The sequence below is a fragment of the Hippopotamus amphibius genome, chromosome 9 (assembly GCF_030028045.1).
Source record: "Hippopotamus amphibius kiboko isolate mHipAmp2 chromosome 9, mHipAmp2.hap2, whole genome shotgun sequence".
Lineage (NCBI taxonomy): Eukaryota > Metazoa > Chordata > Mammalia > Artiodactyla > Hippopotamidae > Hippopotamus > Hippopotamus amphibius.
In genome coordinates this window covers 42,300,396-42,314,307 of record NC_080194.1, presented here as the reverse complement: position 1 = coordinate 42,314,307, position 13,912 = coordinate 42,300,396, and the positions used below count along the sequence as shown (strand labels likewise).

The following is a 13,912-nucleotide window of genomic DNA, read 5'->3' as shown; positions in this document are numbered from 1 at the left end:
ATTTGAAGCTCAGAGGGATGAAATAATTTTCCAGAGTCATCAGGATTAGAATCCAGGTCTTTCCAGCTCAGTATTCTGAACTCTTTCCTTTCAGAGATGCTTTGTAAAAGATAGATTCCTTTGATGTTATTTGCAGCATTTTTAAGATCTTGAGGGCAGGGCCTGTTCTCTCTTTTTTTAATTAATTAGTCAATTTATTGGCTGCATTGGGTCTTCCTTGCTGCGTGCGGGCTTTCTCTAATTGTGGTGAGTGGGGGCTACTCTTTGTTGTGGTGCGCAGGCTTCTCACCAAGATTTTTTTTTTTTTTTTTAATTATTTTTTTGGGGGTACACTAGGGTCAATCATTTGTTTTTGTTTTTTTTTTGTTTGTTTTTTTTTGGGGGGGGGTACACCAGGTTCAATCATCTGTTTTTATACACATATCCCCGTATTCCCTCCCTTCCTTGACTCCCCCCCCTCGAGTCCCCCCCAGCCTCCCCGCCCCAGTCCTCAAAGGCATCTTCCATCCTCAAGTTGGACTCCCTTTGTTATACAACAACTTCCCACTGACTATTTTACAGTTGGTAGTATATATATGTCTGTGCTACTCTCTCGCTTCGTCTCAGTTTCCCCTTCAACCCCCGTCCCCTCCCATACCTCGAGTTCTTCAGTCCATTCTCTGTATCTGCGTCCTTGTTCTTGTCACTGAGTTCATCAGTACCATTTTTAGATTCCGTATATGTGAGCTAGCATACAATATTTGTCCTTCTCTTTCTGACTTACTTCACTCTGTATGACAGATTGTAGTTCTATCCACCTCATTACATATAGCTCCATCTCATCCCTTTTTTTTTTTTTATTATTATTTTATTTTATTTTTTTGGGGGGTACACCAGGTTCAATCAACTGTTTTTATACACATATCCCCATATTCCCTCCCTTCCTTGACGCCCCCCCCGATTCCCCCCCACCCTCCCTGCCCCAGTCCTCTAAGGCATCTTCCATCCTCGAGTTGGACTCCCTTTGTTATACAACAACTTCCCACTGACTATTTTACAGTTGGTAGTATATATATGTCTGTACTACTCTCCCGCTTCTTCTCAGTTTCCCCTTCACCCCCCGCCCCCTCCCATACCTCGAGTTCTCCAGTCCATTCTCTGTATCTGCTTCCCTGTTCTTGTCACTGAGTTCATCAGTACCATTTTTAGATTCCGTATATGTGAGTTAGCATACAATATTTGTCTTTCTCTTTCTGACTTACTTCACTCTGTATGACAGATTGTAGTTCTATCCACCTCATGACATATAGCTCCATCTCATCCCTTTTTATAGCTGAGTAATATTCCATTGTATATATATGCCACATCTTCTGTATCCATTCATTTGTTGATGGGCATTTAGGTTGCTTCCATGTCCTGGCTATTGTAAATAGTGCTGCAATAAACATTATGGTACAAGTTTCTTTTGGGATTATGGTTTTCTTTGGGTACATGCCCAGGAGTGGGATTACTGGATCATATGGTAGTTCTGTTTGTAGTTTTTTAAGGAACCTCCCAATTGTTTTCCATAGTGGCTGTACCAACTTACATTCCCACCAACAGTGCAGGAGAGTTCCCTTTTCTCCACACCTTCTCCAGCATTTGTGGTTTCCAGATTTTGTGATGATGGCCATTCTGATCGGTGTGAGGTGATACCTCATTGTGACTTTGACTTGCATTTCTCTGATGATTAGTGATGTTGAGCATCTTTTCATGTGTTTGTTGGCCATCTGTATGTCTTCTTCGGAGAAATGTCTATTTAGGTCTTCTGCCCATTTGTGGATTGGGTTATTTGCTTTTTTGGTATGAAGCTGCATGAGCTGCTTGTATATTTTGGAGGTTAATCCTTTGTCCGTTGTTTCATAGGCAATTATTTTTTCCCATTCTGAGGGTTGCCTTTTAGTCTTGTTTATGGTTTCTTTTGCTGTGCAAAAGCTTTTAAGTTTCATGAGGTCCCATTTGTTTATTCTTGATTTTATTTCCATGATTCTAGGAGGTGGGTCAAAAAGGATCTTGCTTTGATGGATGTCATAGTGTTCTGCCTATGTTTTCCTCTAGGAGTTTGATAGTGTCTGGCCTTACATGTAGGTCTTTAATCCATTTGGAGTTTATTTTTGTGTATGGTGTTAGGAAGTGTTCTAATTTCATTCTTTGACATGTTGCTGTCCAATTTTCCCAGCACCACTTATTGAAGAGGCTGTCTTTTCCATTGTATACTCGTGCCTCCTTTGTCAAAGATAAGGTGCCCATATGTGTTTGGGCTTACTTCTGAGTTTTCTATTCTATTCCATTGATCTTCCTTTCTATTTTTGATGAGTTTAGTAAAGTAGCAGGATACAAAATTAATGCACAGAAATCTCTTGCATTCCTATACACTAACAACGGAAGAGCAGAAAGAGAAATTAAGGAAACTCTCCCATTCACCATTGCAACAAAAAGAATAAAATACCTAGGAATAAACCTGCCTAAGGAGGCAAAAGATCTGTATGCAGAAAACTTTAAGACATTGATGAAAGAAATCAAAGACGACACAAACAGATGGAGGGACATACCATGTTCCTGGATTGGAAGAATCAACATCGTGAAAATGACTGTACTACCCAAAGCAATTTACAGATTCAATGCAATCCTGATCAAATTACCAGTGGCATTTTTCACAGAACTAGAGCAAGAAATCTTACGATTTGTATGGAAACGCAAAAGACCCCGAATAGCCAAAGCAATCTTGAGAAGGAAAAATGGAGTTGGTGAAATGAGGCTTCCTGACTTCAAACTATACTACAAGGCCATAGTGATCAAGACAGTATGGTACTGGCACAAAAATAGAAAGGAAGATCAATGGAATAGAATAGAGAATGCAGGCTTCTCATTGCAGTGGGTTCTCTTGTTGCGGAGCACGAGCTCTAGGTGCACGGGCTTCAGTAGCTGTGGCTTGAGGGCTCTAGAGTGCAGGCTCAGTAGTTGTGGCACACGGACTTAGTTGCCCTGAGGTATGCGGGATCTTCCCGGGCCAGGGATCGAACCCATGTCGCCTGCGTTGGCAAGCGGATTCTTAACCACTGCTCCCCCAGGGAAGACCCCAGGGCCGGTTCTCTATTGCCATGGCCCAGCTCATGGAAAGTACAGAACACTTTGCTGGATAAACAAGGAAACAGACTAGAGTATATGGCATAGAAGGACCTAATTCCAGTTGAATTTTGGTGGGGAGAGGAGATTTGAGTGAGATATTGGAGGTCTCCAATATCCCAAGGTTTGGTGTCCTGGGGACTTTGCTCTAACTTTCTAAACATAGGGCTTCGGAAGAATGTTCTGGTGCCTAGACGTCCTTGGCTTCCCTAAAGCAGGATCAGGCATTTGGAAGTGGGATGGGTTTGGCCAGCCTTGTATCTTTCTTGTATTCATCACAAGATTAGAATGGGAAGGACCCTCAGAGACCAGACCCTCAGAGACTAGTCCAGTGCTTCTCAGAGTTTTCTGTGTGGAGCAACGCAAAGGGCTCTTTCAACTGTACATTCCCAGGCCCTGCCTGTTGAACCTAAGTTGCTGAAGTGAGGGCCCAAGAATCACTGTTTTTTTCTTTTTTCTTACAAGTTACCCACGTGATTCTGTTGCCACTAAAGTTTAAGAACCACTGATGTGAAGAAACTCCACTACTTTAAAAATAGGGAATCTGGAACATGGAGGGATTTGAGACACATATCAAGTGTAGTGAAAGCCATTTTTGAACCCAGTTCAGTTTTCTCCTGGTCTGTTGTTCTTGCTGTTCCCCATGCTGCTTTTGTGAGCAAAAACAATTGCCTGCCCATATCTTCAGGATAGAGTCCAAACCCCTCTCAGGAGCAGGCCTCTGCCTGCCTGGGCAGCCTCATCTGTACCCACTGCTCCACCCGCCTTCACTCAGCATTCCAAGTTCACCGAAGGACTCTCAGTTCCTTGTATGGACAGGTAATGCAGTCTTCACCCTCTGTCCTTTGGAAATGCCACTTCCTTTCCTGGAACACTCTTCTCCACCTCATCCTCCAAATAGTTTTTCTGGGAGATTCCTTCCCAAGCTGCATGACATGTTCCCTGTCTTTGCTGCCATCAGGCCGTGTGCACACATGCCTCCTCACAGCACTCACCGTTCTGAGGTGCTCAGTAGTGGTGCGCTTTGGGGCAAGGGGTGAATGAGGGCTCCTGTGTGCTCATTGCTGAAGCTGCATGAAATACTAAAGTGATGCAGGGTGACATACGTACAGAAAATGTTATGAACTAGTTTCTGTCATCCATGAGGGAATTGGGGAGTCAGAAGGGAAATTTTAACACTAGAAAGTATTACAAGAGCTGTTATAAGACAATCAATAAGTAAGTGTTAAATGGATACACACAAGCAACATGATAGGCATCCAGGGCAGAGCTGGGAGGAAAGGACTTCCTGTAAGAGGAGGCCTTGAATTGGGCGTTAAAGAACAGTCAGGATTTGGAGAGGAAAGAGGGTCATCCAGGCTGTGGAAGGAAATGAAGAGCCTTGTCCTCCCCAGGGATGGTCTCATGGTGACCCAGCACAGGGAGTCTCCCTCTTGCCCCATCCCCTGGCTGAAGACAAACATAAGAGGCAGAGCCGCAGAAGTTGAGGAGGCAGCTTGCCGACGCAGGCAGTAGGAGTGAGGATTTAAGGAGGTAGTAGATACACAGCACCTTGTGGGGAGGGAACTGAGAGCCCAGAGTTTCCTTCCTGGAGACTTGATAAGAATTTAGCTTACTCCCTGAGCTTCAAGGCAGGTCGGCTGATGATGGGTTGTGTGAGGCTTGAGCCTGTGGGCGCTGGCAGAAGCTGTGCGATATGGAGGATGGAGCCAGGTGGGCTCAGGACCTAGTCCTGGTCTACCACTGATTAGCAATCCACTTTGGGCAGGCCACCCAGCCTCTTTACCTCTGTCTCCTCCTCTGTTCAGTAGAATAGTTCTTGATCTATCTGTCCTAGGTTGACCTGGGGTGAGGAAACGATTGCATTGAAGCACTCTCTAAACCGTAAAGTACTGCACAAATGTAAGGGTTTATCCTCACGTTCGTCAGGTTAGTCATAAAGGTTCCCTCTCATGGAGACATGCTCACATTTTTAAAGGCGCTGCTAGACTCTCCATGACATTAGATGGCACAAGTTCCTAGGCTGGCGGGTAGAGGCTGAGCCTAAAGGAGAGACTTTTAGCTAGGGTTACCTTTCCTCCACACAAGGCAATGATAAAAAAGTTTTTGTTATCCAGAGACCATCCATTTTGCCTCACATGCCTTTTTTCAAAGTCTCCTCCAGTAGTCTTAGCAATAAGAGGACAGGAGTGTGTCTGATTCACTTCTGCATCCCAGTGCCTACCCCAGGGGAGAAAGCAGCATTACTACATGTTTGTGGTGATGTTTTTAAAAATCTATTATTAGATTTTATTCTTATAATATTTAAATATTTAGTATTCCTCAAGTTATTGCTTGTCACGCCCATTTTACAGATAGAAGAACTTAGTAAGTGGCAGAGCTGAGATTCAGGATTGTGTGATTCCTTTACCTTAAATTACTTTCTCATTGTGGGAGGCAGTGGTTTGTTTTGTTTTGTTTTGCAGTTTCAGCAGTGCTGGGTAGTGGCCAGGCTACAGCAAGGACTTTGGGGACTACTTTCACCTCTGCTAACTCCTTGGCACAGTGCAGAGATTCCTGCAGAGTGCACATCAGGTGCCCACCTGCCACGGCACCCAGGCTGACCCAGGCCATGGCACCACAGCACAGGCTTTGCAGCCTCAAAGGGCAGAGGTGGGAGCAGAAGGATGACAGAGTAATGCTTTGTCTTTCTTCCTGCGGCCACAGGCTGAAGGGACAGGAATGGCTGGCCTTGGAGGTTAATCAGGAGCCTGAGCCCATCTCCCCCTGTGCTGGAGACAGGCTGGTAGATGTCTTTGTTGGGAAGGGGATGGTTCACTGGCTGAGGACCAGCTGTAAACACTGGGCCTCAAAAGACCACCGAGGTGACCAGCTGGTGAGTCAGCCTTGGATGAGTCACTTTAGCTTCTGTGGGTTTGCTTCTGCTTTCTCCGTGAGAGCAGATGAGAACATGAGGGTGCATGCTACACACACCTCCTTTCCACCTTTGGTCACTTTTTTGCTTTGTTTTGTTTTGTTTTTTGAATAGAGAAGAGTATGAGATCTAATGATCTGGGGGTTTCAGCAAGCTCTCCTGGGACGGGGCTTCTAAAACTAGGTGAAGAGGGGGAGAGAGCCTACTGCTAAGAGCGCGAAATGGGCCTAGCTGACCCTGACTGGGTCCTAGCTCCACTGCTGACTGCCTGTGGCACCCAGCTGAACTTCAGCTTCCCCACCTATACAACGGGGAGAGTGAACTTCCACCTCGTAGGGTTGTTCTGAAATAGGTAAATGAAGTGCTTTACAGATTATTGTGCACAACTCAGTTCCAAAGAGTGTTCCCTGGAACCCCAAATCTGCAGGATTTTAACAAGGGTTGGGTGGAAAGAGGCTGTCAAACATAAAACTGCTGAGTTACGCCAAATTAAACAGATGGTTCTTACTCAGAACTGTGCCTTTTGGAGGGGAAAAGTGCATGCGGGATTCCCCAAACTTCTTTTGACAGAGAGAATACACTTTTGGAAGCATAAGACTAGACAGTAAGGATAATAGCCGACATTGACTAAGAGGTACTGGTAGGCCCTGTTCCAGGCCCCTTTACGCACAATGTCTCATTTAATCCTTACAATATCCCATGAGAGGGCACTGTTATCATCTGTACTTACAGGTAAAGAAACTTGGCATGGAGAGGTTACGTAAGTTACGCAAGATTACACAGTCAGTAAATTCAGAGCTGGGACCCAAACACAAGTGGTCTGGCTCCAGAGCTCACTTATTCAACAACTGCACTCTACTTCCTCCGCTAAATACTGTTGGCTCTCATTATTATTATTATTCCAAAATAATATTAGGGCCTTATGTATTATGTATGCATTTGCTGATTCAACAAGTATTTGCCAAGCACATAATTGTGGCCAGACACCAAACTGGGCACTGGGATATGACTGTGGGGAAGACAGTCACACTTCCTGTCCTCATTGCTCTTTTGGGAGCAGAGTCAAGTAAATAGGTGATTGCAATGGAATGGTAATAAACACCATAATCGGGCAATGCCTGAAGTGCTAGGGAAGCTCTTGGGAGGAATAACTACCTCAAACTTAGCGAGAATTACTGAAGGAGGCGACTTTTAATCAGAGGCCTAAAAGTAAATTGGAATTAGTCGATTGAAGTCATGGGAGAGGGGGAAATGTTCCAGGCTGTGGAATAGTATTTGCAAAAGCTAAGAGACAAGAAAGAGCATTAGGAAGTGGATGGTGAGAGATGAGACCTCAGAGGGGAGCAGGGACCCTCTTCATGGACATTCCTTATTAACTGGGCTGTGACACTGCCACTCCGCTCATGTTTGTCCCTGAACTGAATAGCCCAGCTATGTCCCTTGAGTTCATCTGCTTTTTATGGTAAGCACCCTGTGTATAGCTCTGTCTTGCACTATAATTTGTCTGTTCACTGGTCTGATTCCTGCATTAGACTGTTAACTTCTTAGAGTCAAGAAGTGTGTCTTATTCATTAATATATCTCCAGAAGCTGCCACCATGCATTGGTGTTCATTAATGATATATTTTGAATGAGTGATATATTTTCTTTGTAAAATGGATTATACCCTTCCTGCTCTCTTGAACCAACTATCACTTTTCCTCAGGTTCATCATTATATCTAGCAGTTACTGTCCAGTGTGGCAATTCAGTGGTGCCCTAGGGGTTCTTGAGATGCTGTACTCTGTGGCTTCCTCTTTCAGCTTTTCATGGTGCTGTTCTTTTCCCTCCCTTCCTGGTTAGCACTTGATTGTAATCTGCGTACTTGATTCTGAAGCCTTCTCCCCAGCCTTCCAGTTTGCTTCTAATCTGCAGTGGGCTGGAAACAAGATCCCTTACCATGATTTGATAAGACTGTTCCCGCCTAAGAGTCAATCTCTGAGTTAGGTCCTAAAGAGCCCTCTTATGAGAAAAATGCAGATGCCATTGCACATCGGACTTATACGCTGGCTAATCAGAGGCTTTCTTCCTGTTTTCCCTGCTCCAGGGAAGGTCATGTAACACTCCAGGGGTGGGGGTCATCAGTCAGGAGAGCCGCTGACTGGTATAGAAAAGCTGATGGACCATTGATTCACCGGACCACAGGAAAGTGTGGGCTCTTCTTCAGTTGCACACTCCAACAACTTCATTTTGACCAGACATTTGAAATGCTTCCACCTAAGCAAGCTTATCCGGTGTTAGCAACAAACCTCAGGCTGATCTCTCTCAGGGCAGGTTCCATAGAGAAAATGCTGGCACCTTCACTTAAGCAGGGAGAGAAAAGGGAGTAGGAGCCAAGGCTGGGGCCAGAACATCTGGGCTCTGGGTTCTGATTCCCTCATTTGCAAAATGTGGGTGACAGCATAATATGATGGGAAAAAAGGGTGAGGACTCAGATTAGACTGGCTTCTAATCCTCACTCAACCACTTATTAGCTGTGTGACCTCTGTGCTTTAGCTTTCTCATCTATAAAATGGAAATTATAATACCTACTATGTATGGTCGTTAGGAGAGTTAAATAGATTGTGTGAAGTGACCATGTCAGCCACAGAGTAGAGAAAGGTCAGTAAGTGAAATTTGTTAGGATTAGGAAGAGGCGTGACAGTCTTCTGGCTTTCGGGACTTTTAAATAACAAGTTCAGTTTTGTAGGAGGGAACCATGCATAGACTCCATTCCAAGACATCTTGGAAAAAGAATAGTTTAAGAATTGTCTGTTGCTTTTGACTACATAGGCAAGGTTATCTCTTGGCCGAATTACACGCCTTTATCCAGTGGGATAGAAAGAACCTGCCCTCTGCAGGTCCTGTGCCATGGACTCGGAGACGAGTGTGTACAGGTAGATAGGATCCAAATTCCACCTCCAGTGAACTAAGCTCAGGAGGGAACATAAGGCAAGTACTCCGATAATTTCTACATGAGGCAGAAAGAAACCCCATCACCTAAGCAGGATAGATATTGTTCCACAGGGTCTCAGTTCCCAAGGGAGGGCCCAGAAGTTGGATAGCCTTCCAAATATTGTCCACATTGGGTCTCTTCAGGACAACAAGCATAAGTCCTGACTGTCCCAAGTGAACAGGGACATGTGTGGTCACCTAACCCACAGGGTCCTGTAGAGTGATGCAACTGGTTTTAATTTCTTTTTTTACAATCTGGAGAGAGTCACTAATATTAGCACTAGAGTGAGCCTGGGGGTTTTTGGTTCTTTGATACATGAAATGCTTGTTCTACCGTCAAAAAAATGTTCACAGTATATTTATTAAGGGAAAAAAAGTAGATTACAAAATTTCAATGTAGCAGATTCCAATTTTGTATGATGTACGTGTAGAATATATATGCAGGTATGTCTATACCTATAGATATAGATATAAATATAGATGTAAATATAGATATAAGAGGACATATACCAAAACACTAAATGCAGTTTTTCAAGTTGCTGAGATAATGTTGCTTTTTCTTTGTACTTTACTGTAGTTTCAGATTTTTAATGGCTTTTATAAATTTTAAGAGTTCTTTACAAAATATTACTCACTAGATTGTAAACATCTTCAGAGCACAGAGGAGGTATGTTACTGTTCTGCTAAGAACAGCCTGTCTCCCTCTTGGCTTGTCCTATGTCTTACCCTAGCCTTCTTCACCCAGATAACTTCTCTTCACCCTTCAAGACTCTCATCTTTTGAGATCCTCTCTTCTTGCTAGATTGAGCTAAGCTTCCCTCTGGTTTTCTATATCATCCTGTTATACCTATAATAGCATTTATCTCAAACAATACTGTAAACATCTGTTTATTGTCTGCCTCCTTTGTCAGATTAAGTCAGGGACCATATCTGATTCATTTCTGTGTCTCCAAATGAATCCTATCACATAATAGATGTCAGTAAACATTTGTGGAACTAACTGGGCTCTGTTTTACCTCCTCTTTCCCAGCACAAATGGCCAGGCACATAGTAGGTGCCATTATATGTTTAGTAAGTAGGTAGATGAATGAATGAGAGAATTAAAATGCCAAGAGGAAGAAGGTGAGATTGGCAGCTCCTGGCATTTGTTGCTAATGGAAGGGTTTGTCTTGCTGTCCCCCTAGTCCTGATCACCCGAGAGGATGACTTCAACAACCGGCTGAACAACCGTGCCAGCTTCAAGGGCTGCACAGCCCTGCACTATGCTGTCCTTGCTGACGACTACCGCACCGTCAAGGAGCTGCTTGATGGAGGTGAGAGCTCGGGTGAATGGGGCGGGGGCAGGGAAAGAGAGTGCAGACTCGGCAGCCTCTGTACTCTGGAAAATGCCATGCTCCCCCAGAGCCTTGTTACCTTCCTGGAGCTGGAAGTGCCTCGAGGGCACCTGCACTTCATGAGAATGGCCGTGTGCGTGTGTGATTCACCCTCACGTGGCAGGGTGCGCCCTGTGCCGGTGACTGTGCGGTGTACCATGCCCTCCTGCCTGTCTGCACATGCTCTGAGAGTGTTCTTGTTTGTTGATTTCCCCAAAAGTGTCTTCTCTTCTCCCCTGTGCCCTCCAGAGCAGGGCTGGTGGACCGAGGGGGAGACCCTTCAGATCTCTACTAACTCCAGTCTCAAAAACAGCTTCCTTGATTCCACCCCCACCTTAGCCTAAATTAGGCTTCCTCCAGTACGCTGGGTCAGGATGCTCTACTCTTTTCCGTCATCGCGCTGGTTGCAGTCTGGAATCGTTTTTGTGTGTTCAGTAGCCTTTTCCCTAACTCAACTCGGAGCTCCCTGAAGGCAAAGGCAAGAACCATGGCTGATTCATTCCCGACACCTGTCATAGTACCTGGCACACAGTAAGCACTCAATAAATCTTTGTTGAATGATTGAATACCCTTCCTTTGGAGAGCATTGATCTAATTGGAGAGATAATATGTACCATCCCCAGACTCAGGCTGGTCTGGTCCTGTCTGGATCTGTTACAGAGTTACCTGCCACCCTCCCAGATGCCTCCCAAGCAGTCACTTCCCTTTGTCCCACTCCAGCCTCTCCTTGGAATAGGGAGGGAAGCATCTTGCCAGGATGTGTGGTGCCCAGGCCCCCGAGTGAGTACGGCATTGACTGCCTGTTTATGCCCTCACTGAAGCTTCTTGATGGTTTAGGGACCCTCTCTTTGGCCTGAACACCAAGGTATTCCTTTGTCAGTGGTCATTTTTCATAGAACCTGGGATCTGGAAGGGTCCTCAGCAGTCCTCTGGTTTACCCTGATTGCCTGCCCTCTCTCCTCCCAGCAGAAACCTCTCCATCAGCTGGCTGGCTGGCATTTCCTTGGATTCTCTCAGGGCCTCAGGGAACCCTACTTCTTCCTTGGGAGTCCATTCCATTTTAGGTCTTCTCTGACTGGTTGAAGTAGATTCTTTTAAGTGAGGTTTGATTTTTCTTCTCTGTATCTTCTGCCAGCTATCCTTTGCAGCCAATCACTTTTTCAAAATCTACTCTTCAAAGAAAGTTCTTTCGGTCCCAGAGCCTTTGCCTCTCTGGCATAACATCTCCAGATCATTTTCTAGTCCTTGTCATGTGATTGGACTGAAAGGATTTCCCAGTAACCCTCAAATCCTGCCACCTTCCATCAGCCACAGCCACACTGACTTAAGACCCAGGCCTGACCCATACCCCCAGCCTGCAAGGGACCTGTCCCAGAGCAGCCAGTGTGCCTTGGTCTGGGGCATGTACATTGTGAGGGCAGGACTGCTTGTGGATGTGGTGACAGCACCTGGGATGACTGATGCTTTTGGAGCAAGAACTCAGTGCTCTCAGAAGCAGAGACTTAGAAAACGACCCCAAGCAAGATGCTTCTCACTTTGTCCTTTGGAAAGCTCTCCGATGAGACATTTGTAGCTAAGAATCGGAGCATTCACCATGGTGCTTCTCTCTGCCATGGCTTAAAATCAGTCAGTACCCCCCAGCTATTGTCCAGTGCTTTATATTCCCTGCTTCCCCTCAGCCCCTGAACAGACAGGGAATTCACTCTAAAAAGAGTTCCTCTCCCCAGCCTTCCAGATCGAACACCTTTGAAATGAAGAAGCATGGGCCTTTTATGAAGCACCCCCTCACCCTCACCCCCGCAGGCCAAGGCCGGCCCTTTGAGCCGTTCCAGGGGCATGGTTCCTGCCTGTTGACTTGGAACAGATGCCCTTAGCCCCCACCTTTACAGTTCGCCCACCTGCCTTTTTTACCCAGAATCCATTTACACCCCCTGCCTTAGCCTCCCAGCCTCAAGGGCCAAAACCATTAACCCAGTTATTTCTCCCTTCCTGACCTGAACAAGTGGCCGTCACTCAGGGCCTGCAGGCTTGCCAGCTTCTGACCTCCGTCCCCCCTTGACCTCTCTTGGTCTGCCTGTGTGTGTGACCAGCCAACCGAGAGGCAGGTTCCTGCTCCCTTGACCTAGGGGCTCTTGCCAGTAACATTTCCAAAGTTTTCTGACCTCAGCTGACCTCCTGCAGAAGGTTTCTGAGAAGGCAGGCCCTGCTTTCCTGACCATCCAGCTTTTTTAGCCCATATTTGCCGCTAGTTTTGCTGTAGCACCTTTGAGGCTTTCTCTGTGAGATCCAGGGCAGGCCTAGACACAGGGCCAGCCTGTGCTCATAAGGTCCACACAGAACCCTTGTCCTTGAAATTGCTTAACCCGCAGGGATTTAGGGCTCCCAGATCTTAGAGGGTTAGAGCTGGAGGGGGCAGCCACACTTGCCCTCTGATCCGCAGTCCCCGTGTGAGCGCGGGGGGGAGGTCCAGGCAGCAGCATCGGTCTGGTAATGTGGGAAGTTCTCTGACTCCTTAAGAGGCAGCATGGAGTCATGAAAAGGATTTCCGGCTTCAGAGTCAGGCCAACCTGTGTTTGAATCCCAGCTCCCCCACCTGCTAGCTCTGTTGGCTTGGACATGTTACCTTAACTCTCTAAGCCTCAGTTTTCTTGTCTGTAAAATAACAGCTGGGAAATATCACAGGGATTAGTGGGCATGAGGATTAGTGATGGTGTCTGTAAAGTATGGGGGTATGTGCTCCATGATTGTATGAAGAAATCAAACTCTCACCCTAGCAGCTATAATCCCATTCCTCCCCCCCAAACCTGCACTCCTACCTAACGGCTTCTTAATTCTGTCTCTCCCCACAACTTCCCCACCCTGCCTAAAACACCATGGTGTTCCCCCTCTTCTCAGCTAGATCCTCAGACTCTTCAAGGCCTCTACGTCGAAGGAAGCCCCTCCAGGGGTCTGGTCCACTCTGATAGCGCCGCCTCTGAACTCTTCAGGGCCGGGCTGAGTGCTTAGCACAGAAAGGCCACGTCTTCCTCTTCAGGAGGCCCCCTAACAGAGTGAAAAGAACACAAGCTTGGGGATCAGACAGACCTGGGTTTAAATCTCAGCTCTGTGGTGTGACTCTGGGTAAGCCAGTTGCCATCTTTGAGACCATGGACCTCAGGGTGTCCTAAGATGGATCCAGCAAACTGTCCCTGACCTTGAGAGAGACTCAGACTGGAGGAGGAGACAGATGTGGAAACAGGCAGTGACAGCAGGCAGGTGCTCCAGCAGGGTCTTGGACAGGGGGCTGTGGGGATACTGAGGAGGAAATACCTGCTTCTGCCTGGTGAGCAGGGAGGTGGAGTCAGTTGCAGAAAGCTTCCCAGAGGATGGCATGCTTCAGCCTTATCAGGGAAGGTAATGGGAGTTTGCCAGATGGATTTCTGTGGAGGAGCTCTGAGTTCAGTAGTGCCAGTTTTCTACCCCCAGCCTCCACAGCGAAGAGGGTGCACTGGCTTCTGGGGTTTTCATCTT

The 13,912-nt window shown here is 46.3% G+C and overlaps 1 protein-coding gene across 4 annotated transcripts in view; it reads left to right on the top strand.

Annotated features, from left to right (window-relative positions):
- The window catches only part of CLPB (ClpB family mitochondrial disaggregase), a 171,006-nt gene that overhangs the window by 61,957 nt on the left and 95,137 nt on the right, over positions 1-13,912 (top strand). For all 4 annotated transcript variants that reach the window (XM_057747655.1, XM_057747654.1, XM_057747656.1 and 1 more), the window contains one exon: positions 10,214-10,342. In XM_057747655.1, the coding sequence (XP_057603638.1) occupies positions 10,214-10,342 (129 nt within the window). The remainder of the gene's footprint in view (positions 1-10,213; positions 10,343-13,912) is intronic.